Source organism: Gymnoscopelus braueri (genome assembly GCF_963280865.1).
Source record: "Gymnoscopelus braueri genome assembly, chromosome: 11".
In the NCBI taxonomy this organism is placed as follows: domain Eukaryota; kingdom Metazoa; phylum Chordata; class Actinopteri; order Myctophiformes; family Myctophidae; genus Gymnoscopelus; species Gymnoscopelus braueri.
Window position 1 is genome coordinate 24,518,879 of NC_137613.1, and position 16,226 is coordinate 24,535,104.

At 42.9% G+C, this 16,226-nt stretch overlaps 1 protein-coding gene across 3 annotated transcripts in view; it reads right to left on the reverse strand.

The window, feature by feature from the left end:
• Positions 1-383: 383 nt before the first annotated feature.
• Positions 384-16,226, reverse strand: part of col22a1 (collagen, type XXII, alpha 1) — an 89,592-nt gene continuing 73,749 nt past the window's right edge. For all 3 annotated transcript variants that reach the window (XM_080441557.1, XM_080441556.1, XM_080441555.1), the window contains 16 exons: positions 16,124-16,177; positions 15,869-15,922; positions 15,092-15,145; positions 14,950-15,003; positions 14,804-14,848; positions 13,416-13,469; positions 13,159-13,212; positions 12,837-12,890; positions 10,920-10,991; positions 10,755-10,790; positions 10,063-10,107; positions 9,287-9,466; positions 8,625-8,691; positions 6,380-6,562; positions 5,772-5,849; positions 384-4,519 (listed from right to left, as the gene is read on the reverse strand). In XM_080441557.1, coding sequence (XP_080297683.1) covers positions 4,326-4,519; positions 5,772-5,849; positions 6,380-6,562; positions 8,625-8,691; positions 9,287-9,466; positions 10,063-10,107; positions 10,755-10,790; positions 10,920-10,991; positions 12,837-12,890; positions 13,159-13,212; positions 13,416-13,469; positions 14,804-14,848; positions 14,950-15,003; positions 15,092-15,145; positions 15,869-15,922; positions 16,124-16,177 — 1,278 coding nt within the window. In that variant the 3' untranslated portion in view covers positions 384-4,325. The remainder of the gene's footprint in view (positions 4,520-5,771; positions 5,850-6,379; positions 6,563-8,624; positions 8,692-9,286; positions 9,467-10,062; positions 10,108-10,754; positions 10,791-10,919; positions 10,992-12,836; positions 12,891-13,158; positions 13,213-13,415; positions 13,470-14,803; positions 14,849-14,949; positions 15,004-15,091; positions 15,146-15,868; positions 15,923-16,123; positions 16,178-16,226) is intronic.

A 16,226-nucleotide genomic window follows, 5' to 3' on the forward strand; every position in this document is an offset into this window, starting at 1 on the left:
ACGTCTGGGGTGGGGGGGGGGACTTTATACCTGGTGGATTACAGAGGAAGAAGTGGCAAATGTCTTAAGACTATATGACAACAGAATTCTATACAGCAATGTGTTTACCATATGGTCGCTGTCCGGCAGAAACCTCCTATCTCCATCTACAAGCTCGAAACACGGCGCGATGCGACGCGTTACGAGCTTGTAGATCTGCTACTTTTGAATTTTAATCCTGAGAAGTAACAGTTGTGGACATATGAGGTTTCCAACCCCGACAGAGACAATATGATATTACTATGTACATCAGCTTCAGCAGGCTGCATTTAATTCAGTGAATGCATTTGTACTATGAGGGAGATAAGAGCTGCCATCGCTCAAACAGTCAAGAAAACACCCTGTTCTATAAAATGGAATCTGTTCCAGTCTTTATTACAATATACAGTACAGTACAAGTGTATCTTTTCCAATTATTACAAATATACCATTCCTTTAGAAAAGCACCAATTTTACTGGAAACACTGCGTCAGCGTCAAGTCAATATATTTCAGTTCAAATTCTGAATAATTTAGAAGTGTAAATCATAACTCTATATTTGGCACAGTCGGTCTATACGTACAAAATACACCATGAAATCTATGATGAGAGTCACGCTGAAATGAAAACATCCAATCTGGTACAAGCCCAGTCATGAGACAAGCATTTACAAGACCAAGCTAAATCAATACTGATATGGTTCGATTTGTGCAACGCGTAACACAGTATTGACATCAGAAAACAAGCTATCCGACATGTTAGATAGCATGTTAGCATGTTAGATAGCGTAGCACCATGGAATACACTGTAATCCACAATAATTCAACTCCCATTCCTGCGAAGAGTCTTGAATTCTTCTGAATCCCGATACTTATGGCATAGCTGTTCCCTACCTTTCCTGCTGGTATGATATAATACAGTATAATAATGATACCAACTTACAAACCAACTATAGACAACTTTTTATAAAACCAAACGGTAGGTCTTGTGGGAGCAGTGCCTACTGTAGAATATACACACACCACATGAAACAAATAATAACGCTCAAGGACGAAGCATGAAAAACAGATCTGGTCTGTCATGAATGCAGCATATTGTTGCTGTCGGGTGGAAATCTCATACCATTTTGTCCAAAACTGTTACTTTTCAGGATTTAAATTCAAAAATAGCAAAAATAGCAGATCTACATGCTCAACACGTGTCGTATCGCAACGTTGTTTTAGCTTGTATATGTGCTGTTTTTGCTACTTTTGTGGGACACTGTAGTATGACGAAGAAGGGCATTAATATACACAAATATGGAGTTTCTGCCCGACAGCAACAATGTAATGTATAATGAAAGTATTTTAATCTCCACTAAGTACCGTGTTTTCTACAGGCCAGAAGCCGTTGCAAGCTGACGCTCGCAAAGCTCTGATCATTTTATCTATACTGTAAAACCTCAAATACCCCTCATAAAAATACTGGAGTTGGTTCCCTGAAAAACTGCTCCACTTTCCTCTGTTTAAAAACCCACCAGCACATCTGAGGTTTTGGGAGAGAGGAGGAGTAAATTGGTCCAGGCGGGACATGAGGGGCAAAAACATCGTTCAAAATGGTTCACACACAACAATGGTCCGCTCCATCAGCATTCAGGGAAGGAACTCTCTAATTTTGCGGTTCCAAGGTACAAAATAACAAAAGCGATGCCCAGAGCAAAGCCCCCGGAGCCTGTCTGTGTCACAGGGCTGCTGGTTAATGAGCTACACACACCAGAGAGGAAGTGGCAAGTCCATAGAAAAGCAGCCTGGAACAGGGAGCTTTTTTAAAGCAAAATGTGAACAGAGGCAGATACTTACCCCCCACCCTTCCCCCCCGAGTTTCTCTAAGCTCTCTGCTGCTAAAGCACATGCTTTAGAAGACAAAATGAACCCATCTCATAATACATAAAAAATACACATATTAATGTTACTTAAAAACAAAACAACAAAAAATAGGTTTCCCTTCTTGGGCACTTTTATCTGATGATGATTATGCTTGTAGATTTGCCATTTTCAAACATTTTAGTACTTTAAGTATATTTTGATGCCAATACTTCTGCACTTTTTGCTCAAACAACATTTTGAACACAGGCCTTTTACTTGTAACAGAGTATTTCTACATTGTGGTATTGCTACTTTTACTTAAGTAAAATATCTGAGAACTTCTTCCACCACTGACATTTTGTCCTGTTTTGGACATTTCAGGTCCTCAACTCTCCACAAAAAGCACCATTAGTGCGGTAGTAGGGCTGCATAAGTACATTGAGCGTAAAGACAAAGAAATGCACAATTCTTTCAGCACACCTTTCCTACACACTCCACCGCACACTCCATCACTGTCGGGTTATCTGAAATTACGCTCCCCACCGCTCGTCTCACTTTTTACCGATCGAATTCGGATTGCCTTGATTGGATAATTACCAGTAGACTTACCCGTCGACCTTTTTATGGTTATTGATGCGACTGAAACTCAGCTGGAGGGAAAGATGCACAAAAACCCCAGCAAGAAACAGAAAGGGGTGAGGGTGGGGTGGGGGGTGGGGGGGTATTGGTGGGACCTTTGAAATAAATAGTGAGATGAATCATACAATAGCACTCTCCCAAATCCTCACTCACAGGGGGGTGGATTGAGAGGGAATTGTTGGTCTAAAGCACTGGTTCTTAACGTGGGTGTCCTCCAGGGGGTTCCAGGGAGTCCCCAGCTAATTGATCAATATTTAGGAACCAAATGGACCCTTAAATATGCTTCAAAATGGTTCCAACCGACGTCCGAACTTATTTCGGCCGGCCAGTCCCGAGACAAACGCCAATACATGCCGCCACTGAACTCTGGTGAGTTCTGAACACCAGACCCCGCCCACTCAGTAATCTGAACGATGAATCTGCCCGGCAACATCGCGGCTCAACGCCACTGAAGCTGTGTGCTGCACACAGCCAGCGCTGGAAGCAGTGGTCTTAAATACCTGGATATCCTTAAAAAAGGACTTTGTCACGGAGATATGGAGGTTTAGCCATGTCTCGTGACAGGTTGTGCTTATGGTCATTGGTCACTAAGAGAGGGATTTTCAGAGGTGTTTGTACCTCTTGGGTGGTTTGTGAGACTAGTACTTCTACCCAGTCCCAAGCCAATGTCTCTTTAACCACTTAAACCCTATATGGTTGACCGTATAGTCCCTCAGGGCTCTATACTAGGGTCTTTTCTGTTAACCCTAACCCTATGGATGCTGGGGTTTAAGTGCACAACAATCACTGCTTTCACTACAGAACGAAGCCTATGAGTTGAATGTGGAAACAAAACGATAAATAAATCACGCCCACCCCGACTTCTGACCAATCATTGAACTTTCTTGGGATAGTCAGAACATCTTGGGGATGCAAATAAGCATCCGAAGAAAGTTCTGAGAGTCCCGCCCAAAGTTCTGAATGACGTCATTTTGCAGTTAATGCCGTTGGACAGACTATGTACTATGTATTGGGTTAACTCCTGAGGGTGTACACATGCAACCAAAATGGTCCATTTTGTTCCGTAGAGTTACATTAATGGTGGTAACGTGGTCTGATGCATATCAAAACTGGGGGGGGGGGGGCCTTGATATTTAAAATAGGTTGAGACTCAGTGGTCTAAATCAGAGGTCTTCAACGTTTTTCAGGCCAAGGACCCATTAGCCCCCCCCCACTACACCAAACCTCTTCGCCGAAAATAGCCGATCTACAAGCTTCTACAGCTTGTAGATCTGCTATTTTCGGCTAAGGTTCAGTGGTTAATGTAAAAAAAAAAAAAAACTCCTATCACACAAAGATTTGGCGGCCTCCCCTGTAGTAACTCTGAGGACCCCTCTAGGGGTCCCGGAACCCCCCTGTTGAAGACCCCTGGTCTACACGATTAAACAAATCTCTCAATAATTAATGTACGGGGAAAGACGAGACTGGAGAAAGAAAGGGATGGAGGGGGGGGAATAATACAAATCTATAGCTGCCCGCTAATCCCCCTTATTACGTTATTTTTTAACAGCTCACACACCCCTGCTCATTCCCCACCCACCCCAAACCTTCATACAAAAACAAAAACAAAAACAAATAATCTGACCGCCGGCAGCACATCATTGCTTCAGCCCTTCCACGTTGCTTCAGCCCTTCCACAGGTTATCATCATCCTTAAAAAGTTTAAAAGTTCTTGATCCAACATCATATGACACGTCCAAGTTCATAAATATAGCTGGACTTCAAGCCTCCTTGTGTGTGTGTGTGTGTGTAAGTGGTGGAGGGGGTGTTTTCTGTGTTTTTTTTTTAAGTCCCCTTGACGTTCTTGGTGTGGGGTCTTGAGGCCAGGCTGGCATAGTAAGCACATTGGCTGGGGTCACACTGACCCGTGGGCCCCGTCGGGCCGGGCTGACCGTGGGGGCCCGAGTTCCCTGGCTCTCCCTGCGCTCCGGCCTGTCCCGGGCTCCCGTCCTTGCCGTAGCCTGGCATGCCAGCGGGACCTGAGGCGGTGAAACAGAGGCGGAGAGAGACATCAGCCTGACACCACACACACTAGTACAATGACCAAAGGTCATAACACCACCAGAGGTGTGGTATATATATAGGGCACTGTTTTCCAAACAGTGGGTCGGGACCCATGTGTGGGTTGCGGAACTGTTTTCGTGAGTAAACATCCCTTTTTTCCCCCTTTTCCTACATTTATTTATTTATTTAATTTCAATAGATTGAAAAATATATATATATTTTCCATTAAAAAAAATGTATCAAAATACTTTCATCAATAAATGGAAAAAAATCTAAAACATTCCATAATTATTATTTTACTTTTTACGAAGTAGTGAAAAATAGCAGATCTACGAGCTCATCGTGAGCTTGCAGATTTTCACTAGTTTGGGTCCCGGGGAGACATCAAATTTGTCTTTTGGGTCTCGAGCTAAAAAGTTTGGGAAACTCTGGTATAGGGTGTGTGATTTGGGCTCTATAGTGATCTTGTTGCGAACGCAGCGGAAGGAGGCACACTGTCTGTGTGCAGTCTGTGTGTCTGTGTGCAGTCTGTGTGTCTGTGTGCAGTATTGTGTGCACTGCCTGTGTGCAGCCGCGCCCCCATGTGACTCACGCTCTCATTGGCTGCTGACAGATCTCAGAGTGGAGCTTACTATGAAACCAACCCGATCGCCCCCCAAACACGGTGAAATAGCACGGATTGACAAACGGCAATTCCGTGCATAGATGACTAGGAACTCCGAAACTCTGTGCATAGGAGAACCATATCCCCCCCATTAACTTCAATACGAGGCGGAGGCAGTCACGTGACTTTCTCTCTACGCTCTCCCCATCACGGTCAAATAACACGGATTACAAGTCCGTAAATACACAACATAACAATAAAAAAAAGACAAAAATAAAAATGGGGCTAGCGGTATGGAGCCTTCTTGTGGCGGCCCTGTTCTCACTCATTTCACTGTACCACCCACTTTTCTACAATTGCTCATTCCTTTCTATTCTTCTTATTATTATTTTCGAGCTGCGTTCGCTTCCCGCGTTCGCGCGTCTTACTTGTAGTTAGAGTACAGTAGTATTAGGCTGACTACATATCATTGACATTTTAGCTAGCTACTGTAGGCTAATAGCTGACCAACAGGACTTGGCATCCAGGTATCCAGGAAGAAGAACAGTAGTTTGGAAAATGCATTGTCCACAAAGAGAACATACAGTATGAATGAACAGACCAGTAAGAAGGTTAAAGTTTACCCATAGGACCAGTGGGACCTTGCTCTCCTCTGTCACCCGCACCGGTTTCTCCCTTCTCTCCCTTGGATCCCTTCTCGCCTAAAAGGAATCAACAAACCATGATCACTATATGATTAAGCAATATTACCATCAACGATGCACAGCCTTGAGTGATACAAAACGAGGTCGATTTGGTTCAATGTTGACTGTAATCGCGAAAGGTCTATGAAATCTGTATATAATCTATGAAAATTAACCCATTAAGACCTGATTCAAATGTCTTCTAAACAGTTTTCTGAAAAAAGATAAGGTTTTTCATGTCAAGGACCCCCAAAATTATATGTATTTGGCTGTGGAACAACCCCCCCCCCCTCTCTCAAAATATTTTGTTCCAGGGACCGCCAGGAGCAAAGATTTGAGTTAAAAATGTGTGGTTTAAAAATATATTAAGATTTTCACAAATGTTCACGATTTTTCTAAATTAGCAGATCTACAAGCTCATAGCATGGCACGAAGTGATGAGCTATGAGCTTGTATATCTGATATTTTTTGAAAAATCGTGACACACACACACACATAATATAGCTAAAATCTAAAAGGACACTGACTGAATGGGGTTCAGTGCTCACCTTTAGGGCCGTGGGGTCCTCTCATACCCTCTCCTCCGTTCTGTCCAGGCATGCCCGGCTCTCCCGGAGGACCAGGTCGCCCGCCGCTGCCGTCTTTACCCGATGGCCCGGGCGGCCCCGGCCGCCCCGCTGTGCTCTTCACATGGGCCGGCTGGATCTGAGCCATGATGTACGCCAGTTTGGCTGGAGATGGACACAGCACACACACACCCACGCACACACACACACACACACACACACACACACACAATTTACAATTTAGGCAGACGTTATTTAGGCAGATTTTAGGTAGACGTTATTTAGGCAGACTATACCACCGCAATGAATACACACTGAGTGAGAGCAGTAAAAGTTTGTTATCCCACGCATCCAACGCCCCCAGTGTTGCCAGGTCTGCTTATTATAAGCTACCTTGGCCTTATTTTTCTGTAAAGTTGCTTGTAAATAACGGTAGTTGTGTTTGTGAGCTTGTAGATCGGTTATTCTCAAATAGCCGACTTACATAGGTTAAAAGTGGTCATGTGGCTTATAACCGCTTCTTTTGGGCTTGTTTTCATATACCTGGTTACTTAGTCCTATCGCAAAATCTGGCAACGACCAGCTTCCGTTTCTTCTTCCTTGGTTCAAAACAAGTGGTTTTAGCCATAGATATAGAAACCTAGATACCTCATTGGCCTCTGCAGTTCGTTGGAGCGACCCGTTTGGTATGGTGGTGATGGTGGCCGCCATATTTCCGGGGGGAACGGGCACTGGCCAATCACAGCGTGTTGACTACTAGCCAACCACAGCGCGTCTTTCCCAGGACTTGTCAGAATCTAGTTGTCCCGCCCCCACCTGCCTCTGATTGGCCTACTGAACGCCCCCTTCTGTGAAGCACAAGGAAATTTCCAGCTGCCCCCCGGAAGCATAGACGAAGCGGAAGTGCGTCCGAGATGCCGACGCTTCAGAGCCAGAGGAGGCGTCTACCTTTATATGTCTATGGTTTTAGCCAGCTCATTGGTGCAAGAACCACCCGCCCCCGGGGCTAAAATGATTGACAGACCAGTGTAACCAATCCGACCGAGAGACTTCCTGATTGGTTAGTATTTTCACGGCGCGGAAATTTTTTGACCAATCACAAAGATGATGGGCGAATTTTGGAGGCAGACTGTGGCCTCTAGAGGCATCACAGAAACTAGATTCTTTTTGGGGAGTATTTAACCCATTGTTAGCTGTCTGAATACATTAAAAAAATATATATACATAAAAATTTTGACAAAACTACTTATAGCAGCTTTAATCCAGAGCGATTTACAGTAAGCTAAATATGAGGTAATACATCAAATGCATAGAAATAGTCATCTAGGATCATAGGTAAACCAAGAACCTATCATCCTACTACTATAATTGAAATGACCTCCAAAATTACGTCCGGGGTTGCACAGCTCACGATCACTCCACTTGCCCCAAAACTTGCCACAGACTGTTTATCAGTGCTCTGGCTAATACTTCCCTGGCTTTAATGTACTTACATATTGTAAAATTAATAAAAAACTACATTTTAACATTTCAGCCACAGCAGCTTTTCTTCTTTTTGGCCGCAGCACTTTATCTTTGGCCGCAGCATCTTACTTATGGCCGCTAGGGCCCCTAAGCCTCTTTCCCCATCTTCAATGTACTTACATATTGTACAGTTAATATAAAACTACATTGCGCATTTAGCCACAGCACCCCACCCTACTGTGCATCTCCATATATGGCGATATATATCATATATATCAGTTGGATCACTGGTGCAACAAAGCTGTGATGTAGCTGATCGGGCCTAGATGTGAGGGCCGCGAAGCGTAAGTGATATCAGCGTTCAACTAACTAACTCTATCCCCCAAAGCCCTAAACCTAACCTCTAAATGTCTAATCCTAATGCTACCCTGAATAATTTATTTATTTTTAACCATAAAACTAATATTTCTCATGTCTCAAATTCTACTTGTGGGGACATTTGGCCCTCAAAACAGTACAAGTACAGACACGCACAGGCACGGGCACACACACACACACACACACACACACACACACACACACACACACACACACACACACACACACACACACACACACACACACACACACACACAGAGAACACACAAAGAGACAGATGTACCGTGACCCTCAAATAACACTATTAAAACGTCATAACAAGATGTCACAAGGCTAAATGAGCTCAGTACAGATAATTGAATGAGGCGGGTCACATGGATCTCACCGTCTAATTGTTTTGATAGCTCCTCCTGGATGAGCCTCCTCATCTGTTCCAGTGATACCGACTCTCCCTGCATGGGGCACAATGTCACGTTTAATAACATTTCTGCGTTTCATCCTAAATCTGTAATTAATGTGCATCTCTCTCGTCTCTCATTATAACAATACAAATCTGAAAAAAAATATATTCATTTATTTACCTTTTCATTTCAAGGACCCCCATTTCATACCTTTTTTCTTTTTTCTGGGACCCCAGTCTACACTGTAAAATCCTCAGGGCCCTATTTTGAGCGGCGTCTAATATGCCTTATGACTAATCTTATTGGGAATGTTTTTTTATTATTTTGAAAAACATTTTTTAAATAGTGAAAATAGCCGATCTGCAGCGACACGTGGTGAACTTGTAGATCGGCTATTTTCACTATTTTAAAATGTTTTTTCCAAATAAAATTAAAAAAACGCCTAATAAGATTAGTCATAAGACGCCTTGATAAACAGGGCCCTCTGTGTTAATTTAACTCTGAGATTTGGTTCCATGTGTACCCTCTTTAGTTACAGACCGGTAAGGGGTCCATTTTGACCCCCTGGTGGTCCCCTGATTTTGACCCCCTGGTGGTCCCCTGACCCAAACGATGAGAACAAGTGTGTTAAATAATCCTGACTCACCCTCGGCCCCGGTTGACCAGGGTTTCCTGAAGACCCCTGTGGCCCGGTACCTCCCAACTCTCCTGGGGGTCCTGACATGCCCATCATCCCCGTGTGGCCCTTTCTGCCGGGCATGCCCGGGTTTCCAGGCATACCGGACTCTCCTGTTTGTCCTTTATCGCCCTTATTACCATTGTCACCCTGAAATAAGACACATGTGATCGTTAAGTGACCGGTTTAACATCGCCGTGACGATCTAATCTGACGCCACAATTGATTAAAGGTAGTTAAACAAGCTCTATATTCTAATAGCAGCTATTGCTACAGAGTTCAGTCGCAGGGGTCTCCCCATCTCTCCAGCTCTTTAGTAAACAGAAAATACATTTTCATGTTGGGTTATTTTACCCAGTCAGGAGAGAGAACTCATACAGGATACAGGATAAAGAAATGAAATTGGAAGTGATGACACAAAGAAATGAGCAGACAAAATTGGAAGTGGAACACGATAACATGGATAAATGGGTACACCTCTCCTGATTGGGTGAAATTGGCAACAAACCTGAAAATGCATTATGTGTTTATTAAAGAGCTGGAGAGACAGGGAGAACCCTGTTACTGAACACACACACACACACACACAAGCACAAGCCACGGCTTTCCAATTACAGCAGTGAGATGAGAATATAACAGTAGATTGCCAGATGATGGTTGATTTGGCCGTGACAAATCACCTTCAAATGAGTGTAATGGTTTGGAGGATAATGAGTAACCAGGATCTACCCTGTCCTCATACTCACCCTGTCTCCTTTGTTGCCCCGATCACCAGCTCTGCCTGGCATCCCCTATAAAACACACAATAACGTCAAATGAATCAAATAAATACAGAGATATATCAATTCAATTCAATTAAATCTTTATTTCAGACCCAGGAAGATCCATATCACAACACAATTAAATAACAGAAAGGAAAAGGAAAAGAAAATGCAAATAGCCCACGTAATTCAGTTTCTAACATACAAACACGTGCGCCAATGGTTCCACAGTCTAGAGTCAACCCTGACAGAATTGCGTGTGTAGGGTCCGTTATGACAGCGACGATGTCGTTTACTGATTCAGATGCCCTACACATAAACCTATACATAATGTTACGTAGCACAGCAGGGCAGGTGGGTACCCAGACACTAACACACATCTGGCTTGCACTGGAGCTTCTTGGAGCTCTCAGCAGCAGCCTCATGCAGTCATTATAAGCCACTATAAGTCGTCTGATGCTGCCTTGTCTGTAGCGACACTGAAGGTGGGCAGTATATACAGTGGTGTGAAAAAAGGATCTAAAGAGAGAGATCTTCACAGGTACTGAGCACATGCTACATTTTTCGACACAGCATGTTCGCTTGGGCATACACAGCTTCCGACACTGTTTATGGATGTCCTCGTCATCTGAAAGGTCATTTATCATTTAAATGTATGGATTACACAACTCGCTTACCTGCTTTCCCTCTGGACCAACAGGACCGGATGGACCCTGAGGATTGAAATAAAAACTCAATTTGAAAAACAAACTCACCAAGATGGAGAATGGACACTTTCCAAATAACATTGATTTTTAATTTTTTTCTTTTAAATCAAAGTATAGGAAAAACGGACGAATTACCGCAGGGCCTTTAGGTCCACTAAAGCCAGGTAACCCTGGACTCCCTGGCTCTCCTTTGTTTCCCATTTGACCCTGTTATTGAACCAGAAAACATGGCTGCTCATCACATGGCATTGCAATTAATACTCGCACTGTTTGATTATTGTGACGTGTTTTATGAAAATGCCTCGAAATCCGATCTTGTTCCACTTTACACAGCATACAATAGACTCTAATAGATTCGTCCTTTTCTCACACATCATTGCATAATGTATGACAGACTTCAAATGGCATCTATAAATGTAAGAAGACGCAAGCACTGGCTTCAACACATGTATTCAAATGCATTTACTTCAGTTGTCCTCCGTACCTTAAACGCTATTTAGTCCCCATTCCTACAACATGTATTTATGTTGGGACCCCCTCGAAAACGAGATGGTAAATCTCAAGGTGTTTAAAGAAACTTAATTAAACACACTAAATCCAAAAGCCATTACACAGGAGTCAGTATGATTAACATTTTGGCATTAGTTCTTATCAAAATATCATAAAATAATCTTGTGGTGGGGACATTCCAAGACATAGCAGATTAATTATTCATATGTACACTACAAGGGACTACATTGGCAGTGATTCCAAGGTGGTTTCGACACTGGAGGGATTTTCCAAATAGTCCCAGAACATAACAGACTTTGTAAATGTGACATTTACAAAGTCTTAAAGGATAGTTCACCCCAAAAATTACGTATTCTCTATCCGGAGACTCAAAGTGTCAACTTTGAGTTAGACATTAGCATCTTTCCACCGGTCATCAAATAATTGGCTCTATCCTATTGGAACTATCCCTTTAATGTCAATGTAGGGTAGAAAACAATCAGTACCATTCTGACGTTCAATATTCAATAGTCACTCCTCCCTCTCTTCTCTCATAAATTCTCAATCCGCCTAACAGTACTTGTGCATTGTGGGATACTGGTTAAAATCTCACAGAACAAAGACTTGACTCTGGCTCTGACTTTGGGAGCTGTTCCTCAAATCTCTATATCTCTGTAAAACATCACTACATAAGCCATATCTCCAAAACTGGTGCATCAAACTGCACAACCAATATTTCAATTTGTAGCTCTGATTCCCTGCTTTCATATGACAAAAGTCACATTAGTCACATTTTATTTCACTTACTTAAAATAGAAAAGCAACGATATCTTACTGGTGTCAGACTCTGAGCCTATTTTCTTTTCTTTTCTTATCTCTCTAATAATCTGCCCTGTACCTCTTACTGATGTTGCTGCTACGACACTGAATTCCCTCACAGGGATCAATAAATGTTTATCTTATCTTATTTTATCTGATCTTATCTGATGCTCGATGTATCAAACCACCATCAGTCTTCCACTCAAGAGACAGAAAACATCTTTGGTTATTCAAAAATAGAAGATCTACAAGCTCAGCTATGAGCTTGTAGATCTGCTATTTTTTAATAGAACATTTGTGCAAATATTTATATTTTAAAGCAAACATTATGTATTTATTTTGTTTAAAAAAAACTGTCTCAGGTCTTAATGGGTTAAGCACAGATAAATCTTTCTGACAGTGTCTCTCTCTTTCTAAGAGTATGATCTACTCCCCCCACCCTCGAGACCCCCCTGCTGTTAACCCTGTCTTCAGTTCCTCTTTGATATCTGCTCCTTCATCATTCTCATGAATAATAATTTGTCCCAGGTGCGATCATGGCACCTTGACATTCATTCCTATACTGCTTGATAACGGCGTCACGTCGATGGTTTTAGATTTTTAAGCTCGCTTGACGACTGCGTCTCAACGCCTCCAGGTTTGGACCGGAGCCCTGGCCTGCGTCGCACGTCGTTCCACCTTCCACATTTCACCGTCTTCTCAACAAACTCGTTCTATCTAAATAAAGCAAAAGAGATGACTCACTGGAGCTCCAGCCGAGCCTGGCTTTCCTCCTGGCCCTGGTTCACCTGGTTTGCCCTGAGGAGATGGAGGGAGAGAGAGAGAGAAAGAGAGAGAGAGAGAGAGAGAGAGAGAGAGAGAGAGAGAGAGAGAGAGAGAGAGAGAGAGACAGACAGACAAATACAGAGAGACAGACAGACAGACAGAGACAGCACAGATGGGGATAGAGGCAGAGGGAGATTCAATGGGACATCAGTGCCATTACTGTCATTATCTATCTGTCTTTTTGACATGTTGCTGTTCAGTTGTAAATGTCAGACACACATCTCCTCCTGCCATGACTCACCGATTCTCCTCTTGGTCCGTTCATCCCCTCAGGTCCTGGAGGACCCTTAGTGCCCTTCACATGAAAACAAAACAAACATTGCAACGTGTTGTTTGGCGTCAACGCGGATCATAACACAATGTGTGACTTCCGTTCTACTACTGCAGTGGTTTTCTCATTTTCCTCATTTTGCTGGGGACCCCTGGAACCCCCTCAAGGATCTCTGGGGGTCCCCGGTCCCCACCTTGAGAACTACTGCTCTACTGCATCGGACTTACTTCTTTTCCGGGTTTTCCCTCGCGCCCCGGCAACCCAGGCTTTCCATCTTCACCCTGTTTGAAAAACAAATGAGGGGGTTTGGTGAAAAAGTTGAAGTTCCTCTTTATTGGACAGCAGAACAAAATTACGTTACAACTCTGTTAAAAAAAAAACACCACAATTCCATGACCTCAACTAAAATTCAATAGAATAAACTCCAAGTAATGATTAAAATAAATATTATAACTAACACAAAAAAAATTGTCCAAACCATTTACAAAAATCAAAATGTACTTTACGACGTATTACCCATATATCCCTATTCAATTTCACATGAAACCCTAGACCCATAAGATTCCACCTAAACTGATATTGCACGTACTATATTAAAGTGCATGTGTGTGTGAAAAAAAAACACTTTTCGGCAATATTTTTTCCAATGCTAAATCAATCACAAAGTCAAAGGTTGTAGTGTGGCGTGCCAAAACGATTTCCGCCGCATTAATCAAAGCGAACACGCTAAATCTAATCGAATACAATACAACGTCAATCTGATTGACGCTAATTGGATCAAATTCGTAAGAACAGGGTAGATTCTGCAAGAAATTTCTGGGTGAGAAGAAACTCACTTCACAGTTTCTCTAATAAGTTGCCTAGCCTGTCAGAGAGCTATCTCCGTTGCACAGAGCTCGCTCTAGGGCTGATGCGTCTGTCTGCCTGGCTGGCTGGCACGGCACGTTGTGTGACTCAGAGCTGGCAGTAATGAGCCGTGCTATTGGTCATGGTGCGGTGGCAGAAATCGTTCCTGAGGGTGGGTGTGTGTGTGTGTGTGTGTGTGTGTGTGTGTGTGTGCGTGCGCTGAAAGACAGAATAACCCGGCAGGTCCGACGTACGCCTCTCAAAGAGTAAAGTATGTGCAAGAAAAGAACAGTGTCGGAAGCGTCAGGGTGACACGGTTTCATCTTGACATCTTGCGGCACCGCATTATGATATGCTGTACGCGTACATTATGGGTGTATGATTCTGTTCTTGCTCGTCTGTGTTGGATAATTACTGTTAATGGCTGTTAAATCTACAATCTGGGATTTATTAACTAATCTGTGTGGTATAGCGTATGTTAATACAATATAACTACTACATTTGCAGTGGTTGTTGGTGGGCTCACTACTCTTCTATTGAGGAAGTCAGACCCTGGTGTTCGGCAGGACGTCTACTGGTAGAGGTACGCTCAGTGAAGCTCAAATCTCCACAAGAGGACACGCCCCTAAAAACGGCGGACGGCGCGATTGATTGGCCAATACAGTAAATCTTTTTTATTGTAGTTCAGACATCTGAACCGAACATATCAGGAGAGAGGGAGAGAGAGCGGACATAAAAACCTGTGGATTGTAAACTTTAATATACTGACCTTTGATCCAGGAGGGCCAGGCTCTCCTCTATGTCCCTTGAAGCCCTGTATAGGACATATACAATAATTACCACTCCATCCATTTGCTTTGACCGGTTCCATTTGTATTGTGATCAGAGCAGTTTGTGAGTATACCGTATACTTACTGGGAGACCTCTGAGTCCAGGGTTGCCTTGAGGGCCAGGTTCTCCCTGTTTGCCCTGAAATGACAGCCAAAGCATCGTGTGTTAGTGGGCCAGTATGGCTTAATAAGCCAGTGGTTCTGGTATCACTGAAGCTTATACTCACAGACTCTCCAGGTTCTCCGGCTCTGCCGTCTTTTCCCATTTTACCAGGCTGACCCTGAAGAAAGACAAAGAACATGTATAAGTTTAGTTCAGTGGTTCTCAACCTGTGGGCCGGGACACCCTGGTGGGCCGTGAGGATAGTGCAAGTGGGCCCCCAAATAATTGAAACAAAAAACTACGATTTTAATGATAAATTAACATGAATATTAACACAAAAAATTATTACTTTTCTTTAGGAACTTAAATTAAACTATGTTAGTTCCATTGATTGAGGGTATTTTTACTTTACTGGAGTATTTCCAATTTTCAATACTTTTACTTCTACCCCACTACATCTCAGAGGAAAATATTGTACTTTTACTCCATTACAATGATATGATAACTTTAGTTACTACTTACTGTTTGATTATTATTACAAAACACACTAACCACTTCAGCCCTATATATAATTCGGCCATTTGAAAATAGCAGATCTACAAGCTCACAATGCGTCGCTATGCGACGCATTGTGAGCTTGTAGATCTGCTATTTTCAAACGTTTTTTTTACACATTTTGCACTTGTGAAATGGGACATTCTGCACAATGAGTACTTTTACTTTTGGTACTTTAAGTGCATTTTGATGCCAATACTTTTGTACTTTTACTCAAGTACATTTTGAATACGAGACCTCTACTCGTAACAGAGTATATCTACACTGCAGCATTGATACTTTTACTTAAGTAAAACATGTGAGTACTTCTTCCATCACTGATCAAATCCATAGTTCCTCCACATACCATCAAGCCAGGGAGACCCGACGGTCCTTGGATTCCCTTGAGACCCTCCTTGCCCTGGTGAAGAAAAAAAAAACAGACAAACAAACAAACACAAAACATCAGCACAAAAAAACAACAACAGATGATGAATGGCCACTATTACCACAGCCTGGTTGACCTCCATGCCAGAGGGACCAGGGTCTGTACAATAATGACACATGGGTAATGTGTTCTCTGGGGTTATAGTCCACTAGAGTGCACTGCACAGAGGCTGACCTTTTCTCCAGGGGATCCCGGGGGCCCCACGGGGCCAGGCTGTCCATCATTTCCCTGAAGGGAGAAAAAAGGTGCATAAACGTTGGAAGGAGAGGAAATAATC